Here is a 23,772-nt window from a genome sequence, read left to right on the forward strand (position 1 = left end):
AGATTTTTGCTTGAGCAACTGTCTAAATGGGCTGGCCTGTGTTTGTGTATCTCTTATTTCCCTTTCCTCATTCAACTTTGCATTTGGGATGGTAATCTCCCAATTAATCAGAAAGTTGTGTTTCCTTTAAGCACATTACTAATGTAGTCACACCTCAGCAAAAGAGAGATGAGGCACAAGTGCAAACCTGAGTGATACTTTTGAAAGACTGTGACAGGTTGGTGTTTTTCATGGAAACCTGTATTTAATTAAACCTGTATTCAATTTCGTTAGGAATTCATCAGCCTTTACACTAAAAGGGTTCTTTCATTGTAGCTTCTGTGACATGCACTGAGAGTTGGTAAAGCCAAGTGGCTTCGATCTTTATCTTTTTCACCATTCTGTATCTCTCCAGGCCACAGCCAGCCTCTGTCAGGGGCTGACAGTTAGCAAGATGAGTTGAGCAAAAGGGAGTCAGTAAGGATACCTAGAGGATAGAGGCATGTCATCTTAATGTTTGACCCTGGTGGAAAGACAAGAGTAGAAATGCCTGGGGTAAGTGGGTGAGGGTGGAATAGAGTGAGGATTTTTTTGAAAGATGATGACATCTGACTTCTAGATTAAGGTGCTATGGTGCATTCACAAATTGTAAACATCTCTCCTCAAAAACATATAGTGATAACAGATGAAATCTAAAAACAGGAAACCAAAAGGCCACAGCTGCTTTCAAATATAAGCAAATTCGTAGGATAGAGAAAATAGAGAAGTGCTAAAAAGTGAGCAGGACCGAAACTGTCGTCTTGCTGAGGTGTAAGCTTTGACATCTCCAAGGTGGAGAAGAGTTCAGATCCTATGGAATGAAGGACACTAAAAGATTCCATGCATGACGAGGAACAAGAGCCACACTTGCAGGCTGGAGCTAACAGCTGTGGAGAGACTAACACCCCACCCCACCCTCAAAACTGAAAAATCTGCTGCCAAGTGCTGCCTGGGGTCCAGTTCCCGGTGAGCTGCAGGCCAGGGGAGGCACAGCTGGAGTATGGTGCCCAACCACTTAGCTCTGCCACAGTGTCAGCATCACATTGGAACCAAGTCCAAGTTCTCATTTCGAGACTTGCTTCAGAATATGGTACCCACAAGTCTGGAAAGAAGCAACCAGAAACCACTGAGCAGAGCAGGGTGGGGGCGGGGTATGTGCTTTTTTTGGGAGGGCATGCGTGTGACAGACCAAAAAAAAAAAAAAGATAAGAATAAAAATATAAAGCCTCCCCTACAAAAAGAGCCTGAAAACAAAACCAAAGCATAAATGTAAACCGTGAGCCAAATTTTGATGCTAATAAAGAAAGTTAACAACGTTAAAAATCAGAACTGTAATTCACTGAAAATAAAATTCATTTATAGAAGCATTGGACAAAGAATTTAAAATAATATTTTGAAGGTGTGTAAAGAGACAAGCGAAGGTGTATTTCCCATCAAAATAGAATAGAAAACAGTAAGCAAAAATGGTAAAAAATGAGCTATCGATATTGGCTGTGCAAAAGAACTGATTAAAATATTTGAGGTAAAAATGTCACGTTAAAATAAAAAAGCACAATAATTGGAATAAACTCCACACTGGACCCAGTTGAAGAGAAAATTGGTTCATCGAAAGCTGGTCCCAGAGAATTCACTCAGAATTCAGCCTAAAGAAGCATGGAATATAAAAATATGAAAAGTTAAGAAACCTGTAATATAGACCAAGGTGCTTCAAATTAGTTTAATATGAATTCTATCAGAAGGACCCAACCATTTCAGGAGGCAGCATATGAGCACATGACCAAGAGCTGATGGTATTGAAGGAAAAAGTCCAAGATGCACTGAAGGCATTGGCGAAAAACAAGGCTCCAGGAATTGACATAATTCCAAAACTGAGATGTTGGTACAAACAGATGCAACACTGGAAGCTCTCGCTGGTCTATTCCAAGAAATTTGGAAGACAGCTACCTGGCCAATTGAGTGGAAGAAATCCATATTTGTGCCCGTTCCAAAGAATGATCAAGCAGAATGTGGAAATTATCAAATGGTATCATTAATATCACATGCAAGTAAAATTTTACTGAAGATAATTAAAAAATGGTTGCAGCCGTACATTGACAGGCAACTGGCAGAAATTCAAACAGGACTCAGGAGAGGACATGGAACCAGGAATATCACTGCTGATGTCAGATGGATCTTGGCTGACAACAGAATACCAGAAAGATGTTTGCCTGTGTTTTATTTACTATGCAAAGACATTTGACTGTGTGGATTATAACAAATTATAAACAATGCTGCAGAAAGGGGAATTCCAGAACACTTAACTGGGCTCATGAGGAACCTGTAATAGATCAAGAGCCAATCACTGGAACAGAATAAGGGGATACTGTGTGGTTTAAAATCAGGAAAGGTGTGCATCAGGGTTATATCCTTTCACCATATTTATTCAATCTGTATGCTGAGCAAATAATCCAGGAAGCTAGACTGTATGAGGAAGAACGGGACATCAAGAGTGAAAGAAGACTCATTAACAATTTGCAATATGCGGATGACACAACTTTTCTTGCTAAAAGCGAAGAGGAGTTGAAGCACTTACTGATGAAGATCAAAGACTACAGCCTTCAGTATGAATTGCACTTCAACATAAAGAAAACAAAAATTCTCACAACTGGACTAATAAGCAACATGATGATAAATGGAGAAAATATCAAATTTGTTAAAGATTTCATTTTGCTTGGATCCACAATCAATGACCATGGAAGCAGCAGTCAAGAAATCAGGGGACATATTTCAATTGGCAAATCTGCTGCAAAAGCCTCTTTGAGGAGTTAAAAAAAAAAAAAAATGTTGGGAACAAAGGTGTGTCTGACCTAAGCCATGGTTATTTTCAATTGCCTCATACGCATGTGAAAGCCGGACAGTGAATAAGGAAGACCGAAATAGAATTGATGCCTTTGAATTATGGTGTTGGCAAAGAACATTTAATATACCATAGATTGCCAGATAGGTGAGTAACACCTTTTCTAGAGTGAATACTGTCAGGAGTAGAGGAAAAGCACCAGAGAATGGAAGGCTGCCAGTGATATGAGCACCTTTTCCATGTTGGGCATTTCACACATCTTATTTTACTTATCTTTCTAGCAGCTTTATAAAGCCTTTATTCCTATTTTACAGCTGAGTATGTATCAGTGTGTCATTTCTTTTTTATACCTGAATAATATTCCATTGTACAGATATACCACATTTTGCTTACCCAATCAGTTGCTAATGGACATTTGGGATGTTTCCACGTTTTAGTTATTTTGAATAGTGCTGCTATGAATATGTATGTACAAGAATTCATTTGAGCCTGTGTTTTTAATTCTTTTGGGTATCTCCCTGTGCGTGGAATTGTTGAGTCATACGGCAACTCTATGTTTATATTTTTGAGGAACCACCAAATTGTGCCACAGTGGCTGAAACATTTTATATTCCCATGCCTGTCTGTTAGGCCTAGTGGGTTTCTAGTGGGTTTGTTTTTCAAATCCTCTATTTCCTTATTGATTTTCTGTCTGGATCTTTTACCCATTATTGAAAGTGAGATATTGAATTCTCCAACTATTATTGTAGAACTGCCCATTTTTCCCTTCAATTCTGTCAATTTTTGCTTCATATATTTTGAGACTCTCTTGTTAGGTTCATATATGCCTATAACTGTTATATCTTCTTGATGAATTGACCCTTTTATCAATACATAATAAACCAAAAACCAAACCCATTGCCGTGGAGTTGACTCCGACTCATAGCAACCCTATAGGACAGAGTAGAACTGTCCCATAGCGTTTCCAAAGAGAAGCTGGTAGATATGGACTGCCGACATTTTAGTTAGCAGCCGAAGGCTTAACCACTGAGCCACCAGAGCTCCATCATTATACAATGGCCTTCTTTACCTCTCGTAACAGTTTCTGACTTAAAGTCTCTTTTGTCTGATATTGGTATAGCCACCCCAGCTCTCTGTTGTTTACTATTTGCATGGAGTATCTTTTTTCATTCTTTCACTTTCAATTTATGTAAGTTTCTTGTAGATAGCATACAGTCGTTGTCAGATGCCATTGAGTCAGTTCTGACTCATAGTGACCTTATGTACAACAGAATGAAGCACTTCCTGGTCCTTTGCCATTCTCACAATCATTGTGCTTAAGCTCATTGTTGCAGCTACTATGTCAATCCATCTCTTCATGGTCTTCCTCTTTTTCACTGATCCTCTACTTTACCAAGCATGATGTCCCTCTGCAGGGACTGATCCCTCCTGATAACATGTCCAAAGTATAGTGTCACCATCTTTGCTTCTAAGGAGCATTCTGGCTGTACTGCTATCAGGACAGATTTGTTTGTTCTTTTGGCAGTCCAGGATATATTCAACATTCTTTGCCAACACCATAACTGAAAGGCGTCAATTCTTCTTTGGTTTTTCTACTCATTGTCCAGCTTTCCCGTACATATGAGGTGATTGAAAGCATCATGGCTTGGGTCAGACGCACCTTACTCCTCAAAGCGACATCTTTGCTTTTTAACACTTTAAAGAGGCCTTTTGCGGCAAGTTTGCCCAGTGCAATGCACTGTTTGATTTTTTGACTGCTGTTTCTATGGGTGTTGATTGTAGGGCCAAATAAAATGAAATCCTTCACAACTTCAGTAATTTCTCCTTTTATCACGATGCTGCTTCTTGGTCTAGTAGTGAGGTTTTTTTTTCTTTATGTTGAAGTATAATCCATACTGAAAGCTCTAGTCTTTGATCTTCATCAGTAAGTGCTTCAAGTCCTCTTCACTTTCAGCAAGCAAAGTTGTGCGTTTGCATATCACAGGTTGTTAATGAGTCTTCCTCCAATCCTGATGTCCCATTCCTTCTTCATATAGTCCAGCTTCTTGCCTTATTTGCTCAATATACAGATTGAATAAATATGGTGCAGGGATACATCCTTGACACACACCTTTCCTGACTTTAAACCACACAGCATCCCCTTGTTTGTCTGAATGACTGCCTCTTGGGCTATGTACAGGGTCCTCATGAGCACAGTTAAGTGTTCTAGAATTCCCATTCTTTGTGGTATTATCCATAATTTTGTTACATCTGCACAGTCGAGTGCCTTTGCATAATCAACAAAACACAGGTAGACATCTTTCTGGTTGGTATTCTCTGTTTTCAGCCAAGATCCATCTGACATCAGCAATGATATCCCTGGTTCCATGTCCTCTACAGAAACCTGTTTGAATTTCTGGCAGTTCCCTGTTAGTGTACTGCTACAACCATTTTTGAATGACCTTCAGCAAAATTTTACTTGAGTGTGATATTAATAATATTGTTCAATAATTTCCACATTTGATTGGATCACCTTTATTTGGAATAGGCATAAATATGGATCTCTTTCAGTTGGTTGGCAAGGTAGCTGCCTTCCGAATTTCTTGGCATAGGCAAGTGAGCACTTCTAGCACTGCACCCAGCATATAGTTGGATCATATATATATTTTTAGTACCTGCTACCAGTCTCTGGCTTTTAATTTGGAAGTGTTATTTATCTATAACTGAAGTACATACTAATCAGGAAGGACTTCTGTCATTTTCAATTTAATTATACAGATTGTTAGATTCCTCTGAGTGCTTAGAAAATTTCACAAAGGTCACTGACCAATGTGGAATAGATAAACAAGAACAAAGGAGGCATGTGGAGACACAGCAATCATAAAATCACACATCCCCCACTTTGTGACAAGACATTTGTTAACCATGGACTTGCTTACAGTTTACCTTGTGTAAAGAATTTAACCTTCTTTCCTGAGAAGATAATTCAAAACCTTTGGAGTTTCCTGGGTAATTGAGATATGTTTGTGGTGCAGACAAATGCAGGCTGACCAGGCCACAAGGACCTAGCAGTCTCAGGAAGGAAAAAGCATGATCCAATTATGCTAAAAATTAGCCAATGGTTAATTTTCTACTCAACTTCATCTTTAAAACCTCATTGTAACTAGCCTATGAGGAGCCCTCCTTTTTTTTTTTTTTTTTTCTAAACAGGAGAGATCTTCCTGTATGCATACAGATTAACCACTCAAATAAACCCTATATGCTTTGCATTTTTGACAGAAGAATAGAAAGAAAGCTAAAGTGCCTTTCCCCCATTTTGACTCTTTTGTTCCCCCTCGAGTGACAGTGAGAGGAGCTTGGAGAGTCTGGCAGAAGCCAGATGAGGCAGGGCCTCTGGGATGGTACGCCATGTGGAGGTATTTAAGAGTTCCTGCTGTGTGTGCTAAAGACAAGAGTTCCCACTTGTGGTAGGCTGAATAGCCTGAAAAGCTATCTACATTCTAATCCCGAGAACCTGTACTTTGCCGGTGCAATTAAAGATACTGAGATGAGGATATTATCCTGGATTATCTAGGTGGGTGCTACATGTAATCACAAGTGTCTTTTTAAGAGACATGCAGTGGCAGATTAGATGACGTAAGAGCAGAAGATGATATGACCATGGAAGCAGAGAGAGATTTGAAGATGCTACGCTGCTGCAGTCTTTGAAAATGGGGTAAAGAACTACAAGATGAGGAATACAGGCAGCCACCAGAAGCTGAAAAAAAAGCAAGAAAATGGATTCTCCTCTCTGAGTCTCTAGAAGCAATCAACCTTGTTGACACCTTGATTTTAGCTCAGTGAAAGTAGTTTTGAAATTCCGGATTCCAGAACTGTAAAAGAATAAATCTGTGTTGTTTAAAGCCACAAGTTTGTGATAATTGGTTACAGCAGCCATAGGAAATTAATGAACCACTGAAGGCATAATAGGATTTGGTTTTCATTTTAAAAATATCATCATGGCTACAGTATACCAACATAGATCGAGAAGGGGCAAAAATGGCAGGAGCTGTGGAAGACCAAATGGGAAGCTGCTAAAACAGTACAGATATGCAAAGATGATGGCTCAGCTAAGCTGGCGGCAATGGGGAGACAGACAGACTTAGCCAAGCCTACTCTTCCATGGGGCCATTGGAGGCATTAATTATCCCGACGACAGCACAGAGTTTGAAGTCCCCATCAACTTGGAGAACTAAGCCAATGTCTGATCAGAAGACTTTCTCAAAAGGAGTTCATGTTAAACGTGAGAAATATTGACCAGACTGGCTTTGATGCATAGAATCTAGGGTAAGGAACCTCCTGCCTGGCTTTTTCTGGCTTGTCCTGTGGCATGTTCCTTTTCTATTATCTCTCTTGCCTCCCCTCCCATAAGTAAGTATGGGAAACTGCATGGCTTCTACAGTTCACATAAGCTAACCCTCAAATGAAGACCTTGTCTTATTCGGTGGCCCTCATCAATAATGCCACCACTTGTCAGTTTGTCATACTGTGGTGCCTTGCAAGTTGTGATGATAGAAGCTATCCCACAGGTATTTCAAATACTAGTAGGGTCACCCATAGGGACAGGTTTCAGTGGAGCCTCAAAGATTAAGACAGATTAGGAGGAAGGACCTGGTGATCTACTTCTGAAGAGAATTGGCCAGTGAAAACCTATGGATAGCAGTAGAACATTGTCTGATAGAGTGCTGGAAGATGAGCCCCTCAGGTTGGAAGGTACTCAAGATAAAACTGGGGAAGTGCTGCCTCTTTGAAGTAGAGTTTACCTTAATGATGTGATGGACTAAAGTTTTTGGAATGTTCATTTGCTGATGTGGCATGACTCAAAATGAGAAGTAACAGCTGCAGACATCCATTAGTAATTGGAACATGGAATGTACAAAGTATGAATCAAGGAAAATTTGAAGTTGTCTAAAATGAAGAGGAATACTTGAAGATTGATATCCTAGACATTAATGAGCTGAAATGGAGTGATATTGGCCATTTTGAATCAGACAATCATATGGCCTACTATGCTGGCAATGACAAATTGAAGAGAAAAAGTGTCACATTCATTGTCAAAAAGAACATTTCAAGATCTATCCTGAAGTACAACACTGTCAGTGATAGGATAATATTCATACAAGGAAGACTAGTTAATATAACTATTCAAATTTGCCCACCAAACACTAATGCCAAATATGAAGAAATTGAAGATTTTTACCAACTGAAATACATCAAACATACAATCCAGATGCATTGATAATTACTGGCAATTGGAATGCAAAAACTGGAAACAAAGAAGGATTAGTAGTTGGAAGATACAGCCTTGGTGATGGAAACAATTCTGCAGATCACATGACAGAATTTTATAAGCCCAATGACTTTTCATTGGAAATATTTTTTTCAACCACATAAACAGTGACTATACACATGGACTTTGCAAAATGGAATCCAGAGGAATCAAATCAACTGCACCTGTGGAAACAGATGATGGAGAAGCTCAATATCATCAGTAAGAACAAGGCCGGGGCCAACCGTGGAACAGACCATCAATTGTTCATATTCAAGTTGAAGCTGAAGAAAAGTAAAAAAAAAAAAATCCACAAGAGCCAAAATACAATGTTGGGTATATCCCACCTGAATTTAGAGACCATCTCAAGAATATATTTGATGCATTGAACACTAATGACCGAAGACCAGACAAGTTGTGGGATGACTTTGAGGACACCATATATGAAGAAAGCAAAAGATCATTGAAAAGCCAGGAAAGAAAGAAAAAAACAAAATGGATCTCAGAAGAGACTGTGATACTTGCTCTTGAATGTAGAATAGGTAAAGCAAATGGAAGAAACAAAGCAGTAAAAGAGCTGAACAGAAGATTTCAAAGGGCAGCTCAAGAAGACAAAGTATTATAATAAAATGTGCAAAAGCTTAGGGTTAAAAAACCAAAAGGGAAGAACATGCTTGGCATTTCTCAAGCTGAAAGAATTGAAGAAAAAATCCAAGCCTCAAGTTGCAATACCAATTGAGATGCTTCAAAACACAAATGCAACTCTTGAAGTGCTCACTTGTTTATGCCAAGAAATTTGGAAGACAGCTACCTGGCCAACCGACTGTAAGAGAACCATATGCGTGACCATTCCAAAGAAAGGTGATCCAGCGGAATGCAGAAATTATAGAATAATACCATTAATATCATAAGCAAGTAAAATTTTGCTGAAGATCATTCAAAAGTGGCTGCAGCAGTACATTGACAGGGAACTGCCAAAAGTTGAAGCTGGATTCAGAAGACGATGGGAACGAGAGATATCATTGCTGATGACAGATGGATCCTGGCTGAAAGCAGAGAATACCAGAAAGATGTGTTTACCTCTGTTTTATTGACTATGCAAAGGCATTCAACTGTGTGGATCATAACAAGTTATGAATAAAATTGCAAAGAATGGAAATTCCAGAACACTTAATTGTGCTCATGCAGAACCTGTACATAGACCGAGAGGCAGTCATTCGAACAGAACAAGGGAATACCGCGTGGTTTAAAATCAGAAAGGGTGTATGTCAGGGTTGTATTCTTTCACCATATTTATTCAATCTGTATGCTGAGCAAATAATCCAAGAAGGTGAACTATATGAAGAAGAACATGGCATCAGAGTTGGAGGAAGATTCATTAACAACCTGTGATATGCAGATGACACAACCTTGCTTGCTGAAAGCAAAAAGGACTTGAAGCATTTACTGATGAAGAGCAAAGGCTACAGCCTTCAGTATGGATTACACCTCAACATAAAGAAAACTACAATTCTCACAACTGAACCAATAAGCAGCTCATGATAAATGCAGAAAATATTGAAGTTATCAAGGATTTCTTCTCACTTGGATCCACAATCAACGCTCATGGAGGCAGCAGTCATGAAATCAAATGACGTATTGCCTTGGGCAAATCTGCAAAAGGTCTATTTAACGTGTTAAAAAGCAAAGATGTCATTTTGGGGACTAAGGTGTACTTGACCCAAGCCATGTTATTTTTAATTGCCTCATGTACATGCAAAAGCTGGACAATGAATAAAGTAGACCAAAGAAGAGCTGATGTCTTTGAATTATGGTGTCGGTGAAGAATATCAAGTATACCATGGACTGCCAGAAGAATGAATAAACGTGTCTTGGAAGAAGTATAGCCAGAATGTTCCTTAGAAGCCAGAATGGTGAGACTTTGTCTCTTATACTTTAAACACATTATTGGAAATTATCAGTCCCTGGAGAAGGACATCATAATAGGTAAACCAAAGGGTCAGTGAAAAAGAGGAAGACCCTCAACAAGATGGACTGACCCAGTGGCTGCAACAATGGGCTCAAACTTAGCAATGATTGTGAGGATGGTGCAGGCAGAGTTTTTTCTATTGTACATAGGGTCACTATGAGTTGGAACCAACTCAACAGCACCTAACAACAACAGCAATCAATAATAATGAAGCCATTAGAAAATATCCACACTGCTTAACTGGATTTAAGGAATACAGTTTTAAATAATCCATGGTCAAAGAAGAAATTACAGTGGAAATTACAACATATTTTGAACTGAATGATTAAAAAATTACAGCTTAAAAAAAAAGTACAAATACATACTATCCATCAATATAGATTGGTAAGATGCAGCCTTAGTTGTACTTAGAAGATATTTTGTAGCATTAAAAGTAGGTACTAAAAAGATACAGAAGGTTTCACTGATGATTTTTCTGAACCTTTATAACACCAATCCTAAACAAAATCTTTTCAGCAATAGAAAAAATAACATTTCCCAGCTTATTTTATTAGACCAGCTTCACCTTGATTCTATAATCTGACAAGGATATTATAAGAAAAAAAATTACAGGCCAAGCTCTCACATGAATAGAAGCCAAATTCCTAAACAAAATACTATCAAAATGAATCCAGTAATATAAAACAAAGATAATAAATCACAAAGAGTAGGGTTTATTTTAGTAATGCATGAGTGTTTTATCATTCAAAAGTCAAATATTGACATACATCGTTCTTAATAGTTATTTGTTGAATGAACAGTGTTAATAACCAATGATTGAGTGCATAAAATTACAGGACATCAGTTGAATACCAGGTTCACGAAATAATTGATCAGACTCTACTTCTTGTGACTCTGTTCTCTCCAGCTCCCAATGGCAAGGGGAGAGTGAAGACTCCCCTTAGGGAAGTATAGGCAGGTGTGTCAGTCAGGGGATATCCCAAGGGTACCTCCTTCCTTCTTAAGGTAGGAATCCGGGGTAGTTTCCAGAGCCAGGGCTATAGGGAATGAACTTTGTCCTGAAGTCAATTCATTAATTTTGGCTTGCTCCTTGGTGTGGAATGTCTCTCTCTTCCCTAGGCTCATTATAAGCTGAATGGGGTGTCCTGAGACATCTGCTCAGTGACTAGAGGTATAAACCTGGGACATGAGCTTATGATCAATTTTGTGAGAAATGGGAGAACATCCTGGATGGTTAGTTCTCTAAATTTTTATTTGGGGCCATGAAATTAGAGGGATGTGTGTAAGGAGCCTTTTTCAGCTGAACACTTGCTCAAGTATTGCCCTGAGGGCTGGATCTTTGTATACTACTTGGCTCTGACCTATCTCTACTGAGATATACTAGGTGGAGTGGAAGGTAAATATGGGGAGCTGAATGGAGGTAGGACATGCTGAAAGGAGTGAGGGGGGCACCCAACTGATGAGGGACTGAGGGTGACCGGGAAGTGGGAGAAGTCAATCTGACTTCAAGCTTCAGCCGAGAAAAAGTCAGGTGAGAACTGTACAGAGAAATCTCCTTGCTGCCAGCTAACAAAGGCTGTTGGCATAGGAGACCAGGAAAGTGGTAATTCTAGTTTTCTAGGACAAAATTGCTATCATTGTTCATCCATTCCTCAGGCACACTAGGTAGTTTCAAAGTTGTCAGGCAGATCTGTTGATTCCTTGCCACTGGGTGCCCATCTCACTGTGGTGTTGATGGTTGTGTTCCATGACTTGGTCCTTGCCCATCTTGGAAAGTACCTTCCTGTGCTGTGCTCTGTCTCCCTTTGTTGGCACATCTCTGTAACTCTCTTTGTCGGCTCTAGACAGCTTTTTCCCTGCTGGCACCATGAGAGTGGAGTTATATACAGTGCATGTAAACCTATTTCCCCATCAGAATCACCTGAGAAGCTTTTAAAAAGCCATATATGAGGGGCTCCCATCTCAAACCCAATGAACCAGAACCCCAGGGGGTGGGACCAAGGCATCTGCATTTCTAACATCTCCAGATGTCCCAGAGACATAAACAGGATTAAGAACTCCAGTCATGACTATAGGTCCACAGGATGCTTCTGTGTATCTTACTCTTTTTTCTTTCCTTTTTGTTCATTAATACCCACATATTACAGTCAATATTCTTTGTCTCTCTTTGATAGTCTTTTCAGTTTATATTAGGAGACATTCTTGAATTCTGAGTGTGACACCACAGAAACCGGAGGCACATTCTCCAGCAAAGCATCCTCAGAGACTCACTATTTGTAGAGTCAACACTGGTCCATCCCTTCCTTTGTAAATTCAGTGAATGTGTCTTGAATGCCTCCTCGAGGTTAGGCACTGTGCTAACGAGTGATGCGTAACTGTGGCATGCCCCCCATCCCTGCCCTCATATAATCCACTTACAAGTGGGATGAATGGTTGGAATGTGTCCAGGAGGCATTTCTGACATTCTCATGTGATATTTGACATCAACATTTAGCTCTGTTGCTGTGCCTGCCTGTTGCTTCCACTCCTTCTTCCTTCTCTCTTTTTGTACCCCCTCCCTACCCCCCAATACTTTACTTCCCTGCTATGTAGCAAAGAATTTACTCTTTCCCAAAATGAGATCTGGCCTTTGCCCTCAGCTTTCTGAGAGGTGATTTCTAAGCCCTTGGCATGTCATGCCTGGTAAGAGTATCTTTGTTTGCCTTGGGTCACACTGGATAGTCTAACGATGTGATTAAGGGTGGGAGTTGGTTACACTAAGTAGTAACAATGTGTTTTAGGGTGGGGGCTTTGGATCACGCAGTATCAGCTCAACCGGAGGCACTGGCAGCTGAGGTCAGTCACATAGGCACTCGATCATGGAGTCCCAATAAAGACTCTGGACACCAAGGCTTAGGGTAGCTTCCCTGGTTGACAATACTCCATGCATGTCATCGTACATCAATCCTGAGAAAGTAATGCTATTCTAACTCCATGGAAAGAGGACAGCTGGAAACTTTGCATTTGCTATTTTCTTGGACTCTCTCATATGCACTTTGTTCACTGGCTGATTTTATTGGCTGCTTGCTATTGTTATTACCATTGAGTTGATTCTGACTCATGGCAAACCCATGTGTGCAGAGTATAACTGCTCCACAGGGTTTTTGAGGCTTTAGACCTTCAGAAGCAGATTGCCAAGGCTTTCTTCTGAGGTGGGCTCAAACAGCAACCTTTCAGCTAGTAGTGGAGAGCTTAAGCATTTGCATCAGCCAGGGACCCTTTAATTAACTGTAATCATGAGTATAATGGCTTTCAGTGAGTTCTGTGGGTCCTTCCAGCAGATTATCAAACCTAGGGGTCATTATGGGAACCCTCAAAGTTATAGCTGGTGCCAGATGTGAAGGTGATCTTACGGAGACTGTTCCCTCTACCTTCTCAGTTGGCTAAACTCTCACACCATTCCTCTTAAATCTACGCCCCTGCTTCCTATTTCTATAGTTATCCACGTGCCACTTAAAACCCCTTCTCTTCTCTGGTCACGCCTGCCTCTCTTTCCTGTTTTCTACAGTCTTTCCAGAGAAATAAGATCAAATCTTGCTTGGTAACCACGGAGAGTAGGTGAGAGAAAATGGATTTTCACTGCAGGAGGAGAGGGTGGGACCCGTGTCAGAGATCCGGGCTCCGTCCTTTGGAAGAAATGGGAAATTGTTATTTTCCATGTATGATGGAGATGCCACATTCAGTTCCTTGGATCTCAAGGTATGCTAAACCTTCCCACAACAACAGCCCAGGATGATATTTTTGTTTGTTTGTTTGTTTCTCAGGGTCACTACCGTGGAACTCTGGAACCACACCACCATAATGAACTTCCTCCTTTCAGGCCTGTTCAGCCACACACCATATGGCTTCTTCCTCTTTTCCCTGGTCCTTCTGGCCTCCATGGCCTCACTGGCTGGCAACATCCTCTTCCTCTTCCTCATCCAGGCCAATGTGCACCTGCACATCCCTATGTACTTTTTCCTGAGTCAGCTCTCCATCATGGACCTGACCATGATGTGCTCTGTGGTGCCTAAGATGGCAGCCAACTTTCTTTCAGGCAGTAAGATTATCTCTCAGGGAGCCTGTGGGGCTCAGATCTTCCTAGTGGTTATGGTAGGAGGAGCTGAGTGCTTTCTCCTGGCAGTCATGGCTTATGACCGGTATGTGGCGGTCTGCCATCCCCTGAGGTACTCTGTGCTCATGAACTGGAAGGTCTGCTCCCTCATGACCAAGGCTTCTTGGATGGGTGGGGTGGCAGACAGTGTGATAAATGTGAGCATGGTCTTCAGCTTCCCCTACTGCAGCTCTCAAGAGGTAGACCACTTCTTCTGTGAAGTCCCTGCCCTGCTGCGCATCTCTTGTGCTGACACATTGCTCTTTGAGGACTTCATCTATGCTTGCTGTATAGTCATGCTGCTGCTGCCCATTGGGGTCATTGTGGCTTCTTATGCTCAAGTTCTCACAGCTGTGATCAGGATGCCTTCCACTGAGGGGAAACAGAAGGCTGTAACTACTTGCTCCTCCCACTTGGTTGTGGTGGGCCTCTACTATGGGGGAGCCATATTTAGCTATATGCATCGGGCCTCCTCTAAGACACCGACTAGATACCGAGCCACCTCCATCTTTTATACCATCCTCACCCCAATGCTCAACCCACTTATTTATAGCCTGAAGAACAAGGAGGTAATGAGGGCCCTGAAGAAGGTGCTGGGGAGATGGGGTGTGTAGGCACACAGGCTCTTCTGGGGCTTCCTCTGCTCTCTCTTGGTCTGCCCTTTCCTCTGTAAGCTCAGGATCCCCAGTGGCTCATATTTCTTCTCTTTGTCAAAGTGGTTAAGAGTTTGGCTACTAACCAAAATGTCGGCAGTTTGAATCCACCAACCACTCCTTGGAAATTCTATGGGACAGTTCTACTCTGTCCTATAGGGTCAGTATGAGTCGGAATCGACTCAGTGGCAACGGGTTTGGTTTTTGGTTTCCATCCTCATTTGGACCTCTCTGGCTGGTTGAGGAAGGCTGGGAGCCGAGTAATCTTTAAAAATATTTGGGATGCTCGGAAGGAAGATGCCAAGGTAGCTGGTCGTGCTTGACCACTGATGTTACAATGAATGTCTGCATTGAGCACAGCCATTTCCATGGAATCAAGGCCCATTATAAATTAAGAAAAAAAAAAAAAAACAGTAGATACATTATTTACATTCTTTCTAGGGCTCATAGGGGCAACTGTTCTTCTCGCTTGCATGTTAAAAGTGAGCAAGGTATGATAACTGATTCAGAACTTAGCTTGTCTCATTTGAGTACTAAAGTGGGTACAGTGCACAGAGCTTGAGTCTCACATATGCGAGATGTGAGACATTGGACAAAGTTACTTCTCTCTACAGGTTACACTATATTCATCTGAATGATCATGTTGTTGTCAGGTGTTCTCAATTCTGACAAAGCAACCCTGTGTACAACAGAGTGAAATACTGCTCGGTCCTGTGCTATCCTCATAATCATTGTTATGATTTAGCCCATTATTGCAGCCACTGTGTTAATCCGTCTTGTTGAGGGTCTTCCTCTTTTCACTGACCCTCTCCTTTACCAAGCATGATGTCCTTCTCCAGGGACTGATCCCTCCTGATAACATGCCCAAAGTATATGAGACGAAGTCTCATCATCCTTGCTTCTAAGGGGCATTCTGGCTGTACTTCTTCCAAGACAGATTTGTTCATTCTTTTGGCAGTCCATGGTATATTCAACATTCTTCGTCAAGACCGTAATTCAAAGGCGTCAACTCTTCTCAGAAACCCTGGTGGTGTAGCGGGTGAGAACTACGGCTGCTAATCAATAGGTCGGCAGTTCAAACCCACCAGGCGCTCTTTGGAAACTCTATGAGGCAGTTCTACTCTGTCCTATAGGGTCACCATGAGTCAGAATTGACTCGATGGCAACAGATTTTTTTGGGTTAATTCTTCTTATTATTCATTGTCTAGTTTTCGAATACATATGAGGTGATTGAAAACATCATGGCTTGGGTCAGGTACACTTTAGTCTTTAAAGTGACATCTTTGCAGTATTTCCTAGTCATAAGGTTTTCACTGGCTAATTCTTTTCAGAAGTAGACTGCCAGGGCTTTCTTCCTAGTCTGTCTTAGTCTGGAAGGTCAATTGAAACCTGTCCAATATGGGTGATCCTGCTGGTATTTGAATATTAGTGGCAGAGCTTCCAACATCACAGCAACACGCAAGCTCCCATGGTACAACAAACTGATAGATGTGTGCGGGAATGTGATCATAGCTACTGGTAATATAAGTCTAATGTTCCCTGGCATTTATACACACTCACTAATTATTATTGGACCCAGCATGATGAAAATGGTTAATGTACTCAGCTCCTAACCAAAAGGTTGGAAGTTCAAGCCCACCTACCCAGAGGTGCCCCAGAAGAAAGGCCTGGCAATCTATTTTTGAAAAATTAGCCATTGAAAACCCTATGGAGCACAGTTCTACTCTGACATACATGGGGTCTTCATGATTTGGAGTTGACTCAACAACAACTGTTCTTTAAATTATTATTGAGTCATTACTATTTGTAACACAAATCTCATTTCTTATGTTTTTAAGCTTGTACCTTCTCACAATTATACTTTAAATCCAAATATCAAGGTATAAAATCTCAAAAACAGTCAGAAAGTTTTTATATCCTTCCCATCAGCATAATACCATGGAAGTTTACAGAGGCTACAAATGGGTCACTCCATGAAATCATGGAGTTTGGGGGGCAACTGAGTCTTTATCATTGAGATCAAAGATGCAACAGTAGTAAGGGGTAAGGAGGAGACCCATGGCCGGAACTGGTGGAGGTTTTGATCATGGAGGGACTCTGAAGGGATTTGGGAAATAATTTCTTGATAAATGTTTTCTACAATGATCTCCTTGAACGGGCTGGACCAAATATTTCCACTCAACCAGTCAATCACATTGCTCCCAAGAGACTCGCATTCATTTTCTGAGACTTGTGGGATATGCGCACAATCGTGAAGCATGGTCCAGCCCTCAGGGAGTTTAGAGTCTGGCCAACTCTAAAAATGAGTGTTCTAGGCAGAAGGGACAACTGAGCAAAGTGTTCTAGAGTGCCGAGAGCCAGGGAAAGTGTGAAGGAGAGCTTACCAGAGACGTAACAGGGGACAGGGGCCATGTCATCTAGGGTCTGGTAGGCCAGTGGAAGGGCTCAGAGTTTTGAGCGGAGGAGAGAGATGATCTGCAACAAGATTCCACAGAACCACCCTGGCTGCTGTGTGAGAACTGCCTGTAGGGCCCCATCATACGGAGCCTCCTGTAGTTGAGAGATGATAGCACTTGGACCTGGGTGGAAATAATAGAGGTGCAAGAAGTGCTCAGGTTCTGGATACACTTTGAGGGTCAAGCCAACAGGGTTTTTTGCAATAAAATGGGGCTAATAATAACCATCTCACGAGGTTTTAGGAGGGATAAAATGTGAAACTGCATTTTCCTTGCTTGGTGCTGTGCTTGAGTTTTTTTTTTTTTTAACAATTCTTTCCGTAAAATGCACTATGTTCAGTTATAAGTGCATTACTTAAAAAAAACTATGACATAACAATTGTTGTATGCCATTTAAGGAAGCAAATTTTCAAATTGGTCTATATACCTTCTACGCGTTTTTGAGATGGATACATTTAGAGACCAGCACTTACAGATAGCCCAACATTTAATCTGGAACTTCTCGGATCCTGTCCAAGGAGGGATCCGCCGCCTCCGCCCGGGTCCTCAAGCAGCACCGTCTGCCCCCTCCAGATCCTATCGGACGTTAGAGAGCTGTGTCTGCCCCTCGCTCCTTCCACTGCTCACTGCTGCAAATTGCCATGCGGGTACCAGACCAGCCCGGCCCCTGGGCCTCCTGCTCACGCCCTCGAAAGTTCTGGCGGACGTGACAGGTAGGTGGGACCCATAGGGTGCTCTGGGAGGCACTGGGCTGGCCAACTGGACAGATGGTCCGGGCCGCTGAATCAGGCGGGACTGCTGGTGCGTCCACACTGCCCAGGCCGGGTAAGTATGGTTAAAAGCTGTTTTCATACTACATTGCAGTTGTAGACACCTCCAGATTTTATGTTTATCATTTATTAAACCCACTGCTGTATCTTGTTATTTAATGTGATAAACACATATTACAATTTAGTTGAACCATATGAAATTAATATTAGACCATTTTTGACACAGAAAAAATGGTGACTTCATCTGGCCTACTTAATGCATTTGTTTTAATTTTTGATAACCATATGTTAATATAATGTCTTCCCTTTGTAATCCTGTGTATTTTATTTTGTGCCTTTACTAACATTCTGAGAAACTGCCTGATCCTTCAGGCTGCCAAAGCAGTCCCTGGCACAAAAGGTGTTAAGACCCCCTGCTTTGGCACAATGGCTCTCATCCCTGGATGCACATTAAAAACTTACCTGCACGTCTTAAATGTTTTTAACTGGGTTTTGACTTAGGGCTTTCAATGTAATTGGCCTGGTGTAGAGCCAAGGCAACTTTAAAAAGCTATCCACATGATTCTGATATGTAACCAAAGTTTGGAACTAAGACAGGGAACAGGGCCCCCTAAATCTACAAAGTAAAAAGAAGTGGGTCAGGGCACAGGAACAAAGCCATTCCCCAGAACAATGGGGCAGGATATCAGAAAATAGCCTGCAAACGTTTTTAAAGTTGTCTTCCAGAAGCAGCTGGAGAAAACCAGCCCCAGGGACATGTGCAGAACATCCACCTGTGACTGCTGTGTGACCTTCCACTAGGGGCAGTGAGGAGCTGCAGCACCAGCCAGGGAATCAAAGCCAGGGAGCAAGAGACTGCGTAGGTGCGACACCCCATAATAAGTCCTGCTGCGAATCCCAGAGGCCTCTGGGACAGGAGCCATCTTAGAAAGCTGCTGCACGGGCACCTTAGTTAACATATCCCCGCCTGTGCCTATGAATAAACATGAATCTTTTCCCACCCAAGAACTTTTAAAAATGCAGGCGGTTCTTTTATTCTGTGAGACGAGGGTAAAAGTTGCTTTAGGCCCTCCTCGTCTCAGCTTGCAAGCCTCTTCAATAAAGCTTTGCTTGGGTGGAAAACTGTACATGCCTTACCTGCTGATTCTTGACCAGTGAGAGGCAAGAACCTTATTCCGGTAACAGAACCAAACCAACCAAAACCAAACCCACTGCCGTCAAGTCGATTTCGACTCATAGCGACCCTATACGACCATTGCCTGCAATTGCCTCTTTCCACTACCCTCCTCCCCTTCAAATCTTGGGTCAGCAAGTGTAAATTGAGATTAACCACTAGTTCAACTGGGAAAGCAACAGAGTGCTGTACAGCCCTCTTTTTTCCAGCACACTATCAACAAACTCTAGAAAGGCCCATACTCTCTTGGCTTTGTTCAAGGGGTCTCCTCAACATGAAAGTGCTTAAAAGTGACCTAGTATGCTTGTTGATGGCATAGACTTTGGTCTCCCTCCAGAGGTTCTGACTTAGTACACTGGGCTCAGGAAGTCACTTTCCCAAAAAAGCCACCCAGGAGATAGTGATGCAGGTGACCCACACACTCTTGGAGAACTGCCTTAGGCTCTGTCTCCAGCCTAAGGCAGGCTGTTCTCATTCTTCAGGGCTTGGCTCACCCCACCTCCCCTCTGTAAAGCTTGCTCCATGCCCTCTACTTACTTAGCATCTCACACTCTGCCACATCTAGTACCCTAATTCCCTCCCCATAGCCATGCTGATGTCAGTTGTCTCCCAAAACCTTTCTGCTGCCTTGAGGAAGAGAGGTCACCTAGAGAAAAGTTCTCGTTCCAGAAGGATGAGCCCCATTCATCAGAGATGACGGCCTTGGACCAGGGTGGAAATAATGGAAGTGGCAAGAAGCACTCAGATTCTGGACACATTTTTGAAGGTCAAGCCAATAGGATTTTCTACCTTAAAATGGGGCTAGAATAACCACTTCAGCAAGGTTTTAGGAAGGATAAAATTAGAAAATGCATTTAAGGTGTCCAGCATTGTGCTTGAGCTCTTTGTTAGCCCTTTGCATAAAATGCACATAAGCTTCAGTAATCAACACATTCCAGTAAGCAATGTACCCATCACTTCTAGTAAGGGCTGAGGAACATTCACAACCAAATTCTTCTCTTCTCCTCCAACCCTTCCCTAACCCACTCCACCAGCTTCTAATCCTTGGCCTCCAGCCCCTCCCATCTCCTTATCTGTTCAGTTACATCCATCTGAACCCTTCTCCAAGGCCCTGTACCATGCCTGCCCCCCACTTAATTGGCCTTTGTCTTTCTGCAGCAGAACAGGCCTCATTCTGCATTCCCAGTCCATGTCAGTGGGGCCTCAGTTATACCCATTGTTGTTAAGTCATTCTAACTCATAGTGACCCTATAGGACAGGGTAGAACTGCCCTACAGGGCTTCCAAGGAGCGGCTGGTGGTTTCGAAACTGCCGACTTTGTTGCTAGCAGCCCAACGTTAACCACTGCACCACCAGGGCTCAATAGCCTTCTTTATCTCCCCTTCAGCTCCTTTACTGCAGAGCCCTCTTGCCCCTGTGGACAGTCAGGAGCAGTAGGTATCTCCTCCAACTCTTTTTTTTTTTTTTCCTTTCTCTTGAGGCAGAAAAGTCACCAACAGAAGAGGGTTAGTGTTATGGATTGAATTGTGCCCCCCCCCCAAAATATGGTGGCACAGTGGTTGAAGTGATGGACTGCTAACCAAGAGGTTGATGGTTCAAAACCACTGGTGGTTCCTTGGGAAAAAGATGTGGCAGTCTGCTTCCGCAGAGATTTACAGCTTCGAAACCTTATGGGGTCACATGAGTTGGAATTGGCTAGACAGTGGCGGGTTTTTCGGTTATCATTTGGGAATGGGTTGTCTTTGCTTTTCAGTGGGATGGGATTAGTGTAGGGTATGTCTAAATCAATCTCTTTTGAGATATAAAAGATATTAAACAAGCAATCGAAAGAGGCAGAGATGGGGGAAGAGAAATGCCAAGCTACATGAAGATCTGCCTAGGAACAGAAGCTCAGAAGAGATAAGGATCTTCCTCCAGAGCCAACAGAGAGAGCCGGCACCCTGAATTTAGATGTCTAGCCTCCTAAACAGTAAGAAAAAAGAATTTCTGTTTGTTAAAGCTACCCACTTGTGGTATTTATGTTAGAGCAGCACTAGAGAGGAGCCCTGGTGGCATAGTGATTATGAGCTCGGCTGCCAACACCAAAAGGTCGGCAGTTTGAATCCATCAGCTGCTCCTTGGAAACCCTACAGGGCAGTTGTGTTCTGTCCTATAGGGTGCCTATGAGTTGGAACGGAAAGCAATGGGTTTGGTTTGGTTTTAGCACTAGATAATTAAGGCAGTTAGGGTCCCATCCCTGGAGTTGACACCCAGCAATTATCTTAACTCAGGCCCATTGTCTGGCTCTGGGGGCTCCTCCAAGATTTTCTGATTTTTGTCCTGAAACTCTCCCTGCTGATTAAAGAAAAAACAAACAAACAAGCAAAAACCGTTAGCTCTAATTTCTATAGGGGCTTCACCTGCGTGAGTCCTTCTACTAGCTCAAGGAGCAGTAACCACTGGGGCCTTATGGAAGTGACAGGCCTAGGAAATGAGGTCGTTTTGGAAGGTGTTATAGGGTAAAAACATCATAAAGTTTAGTAAAGCAAAAAGAAAGTTTTATTTGGCATATATTAAAAAAAGGCAAAAACTGAGAAGCAGAGAGCCATGCTGCCAGAGCTAATGTCTGCCCAAGTCCAAGGAACGTTACAGAATAAACAAGAATGGGAAAATGAACAAGCACACTGCCACAACCATGTCTGCCCAAGTCCGCAGAACATTACAGAGTCATCAGTATATATTAACACTACAAAATGGGAAAACCATTGAAAGCTTTACCTTTTCACAGATTGGCTAGAAACTGTGATCCTACGTTTTGAATTGTCCCTCTCAACAATCATTGGTACAGGGTTCAGTAACGACAGTCAGGAGGGCCTTCATTGGTCCAACAAATTTCTATTTACTAAATGTTTATAGAAAAAAGATAAGAGTGGAAAGTCTTTTGTGTTCTGACTTCTGTGAAAGATTCCCTAAAAGATATTTTCCAAGATTGTTTTAGCTATTGTGCTTATTGATGTGTCCTTGTGAGTCTTTGTGAGCCCTTGGGAGCCCAGTTCCAGTCAGGTCACATTCAGGGAATAATGGCTCCAATATTATTTCCTAAACAAAAGACCAGGACTGAATTTGGAAGTAAGTGAGCCTTGTGTTTTTGTTGTAGCCAGGAAGTGAATATAAATGGAGAACTGATAAGACATGGGACACCCAGACTGTTAGGCCCCAGTAAGGGGGATATGATCAAGATGTGACCACAACAGGAAAGTCTGCAGGGCCATCACCTTCCAGAAAATGTTCAGGACAGTTTTCTCCTTTTACATAAGTCTCAGGACCTCTGTCAAGTATGGATACCCTTGGGCTTTCCTTGTTCTTCCCCATCTACACTCCAGAATTACTCACAAACACATTGGGACTCCAAACCTTCCCAGGCAACAGTGAAGACCCATCAACCCATCAACTCCCTCCCCCACAGCAGCGTGATTCTCTAGGCTTCTAAAATAAGTCCATCTGAATCAGAATCCCCCAGGCCCCCCTTAAACCTGCAAGATTCTAGGGCTCTACCCACATCTCCTGAATCTGAGCATCTCGGGGTGGGGTCTGTGGATCTGCATTTTTTATAAGCCCCTGGGTGATCATGCCAAGGACACAGCTTGAAAAAAAAAAAAACAGCTTGAAGACCAGGCTTAATAAGCACTGCTTGCTGTGTGGCTTCACAAATTCTGCTAGCTCTGCCCTTGCCCTGGTTGCTGCTTCTGGCTCTTCCTTCAGTTCATCTATCCTGGGGCCTCACCTACTAAAACAAGATTGTTTTCAGCTGTCTCTCTGTAGGCTGGGAACTCCTTGAGAGAAGCATTTATCTTTGCTCTCCAGGGCCTGGTACTTAGTAGGCTCTGAATCAATGCTGACTTTTCCTGCTCACACCAATAGCAAATAACTGGTCAAGTCTGTCCTGGAAGCTTGTTAAAAAGGTGGTGAGAGTGGGCCGGAGGCTAAGCAGAGGCCACTGAATTTGTAATTGGCTGATTTCACACAGGAGCTCAGTGCGACTCTGCAGTGGGGTCTTCCTGTGCCCCATCTAATTCTACAGGCTGAAAGAGCTGTGGAACCTGAAGATAAAACACGTGAGTGACCACTGCTGGGTTGAGGGGGAGGGGAAGCTTTTGAGAACAGAAATAGAATTCCTAGTAATAGTGATTCAAATGGGAAATGAATGTAGTAGGATTCAATCCAAGGTTCTACAGGGCCATAAAACCACCCAAACATCTCTAGGGTGGGGGGAAGATGGTGAAACAGTTGCCAAAGAAAGGCTTGAGTACAAGTGACATGCAGTTGCCCTTGTTCCCCAAACAAAACTACCTGGCTCGCCAACGTAAATCTTGGCTGTGTTGACCGTAGTACATTCTGAATGGTTTCAGGATGAGACGATGATTATCCTACTTTATTCTACAGAGGCCGAAGGGGAGTAGGTGAGGAACAGACTTGAGCCCTAAGGGATGATGGCATG

General features: G+C 42.3%; 1 protein-coding gene across 1 annotated transcript; it reads left to right on the top strand.

Annotated features, from left to right (window-relative positions):
• The first annotated feature begins 862 nt into the window (after window positions 1-862).
• Window positions 863-22,942, top strand: LOC126067417 (olfactory receptor 2M3-like). The gene is made up of 3 exons (XM_049869252.1): window positions 863-984; window positions 13,914-14,834; window positions 22,918-22,942. The coding sequence occupies exons 1-3, from the start codon at window positions 863-865 to the stop codon at window positions 22,940-22,942; spliced, it is 1,068 nt and encodes a 355-aa protein (XP_049725209.1).
• The last annotated feature ends 830 nt before the right edge of the window (window positions 22,943-23,772 follow it).

This window comes from Elephas maximus, chromosome 2 (genome assembly GCF_024166365.1).
Source record: "Elephas maximus indicus isolate mEleMax1 chromosome 2, mEleMax1 primary haplotype, whole genome shotgun sequence".
Lineage (NCBI taxonomy): Eukaryota > Metazoa > Chordata > Mammalia > Proboscidea > Elephantidae > Elephas > Elephas maximus.

Excerpts from the sequence above, each read along its gene's own strand:
- LOC126067417 (XM_049869252.1), top strand. The coding sequence starts at position 863 with ATGACGAGGAACAAGAGCCACACTTGCAGGCTGGAGCTAACAGCTGTG. Across the intron at positions 985-13,913 it reads TGCCTGGGGTCCAGTTCCCG|GGTCACTACCGTGGAACTCT; the intron begins GTGAGCTGCAGG and ends TTTGTTTCTCAG. Across the intron at positions 14,835-22,917 it reads ATGAGGGCCCTGAAGAAGGT|CTTGAAAAAAAAAAAAACAG; the intron begins GCTGGGGAGATG and ends CCAAGGACACAG.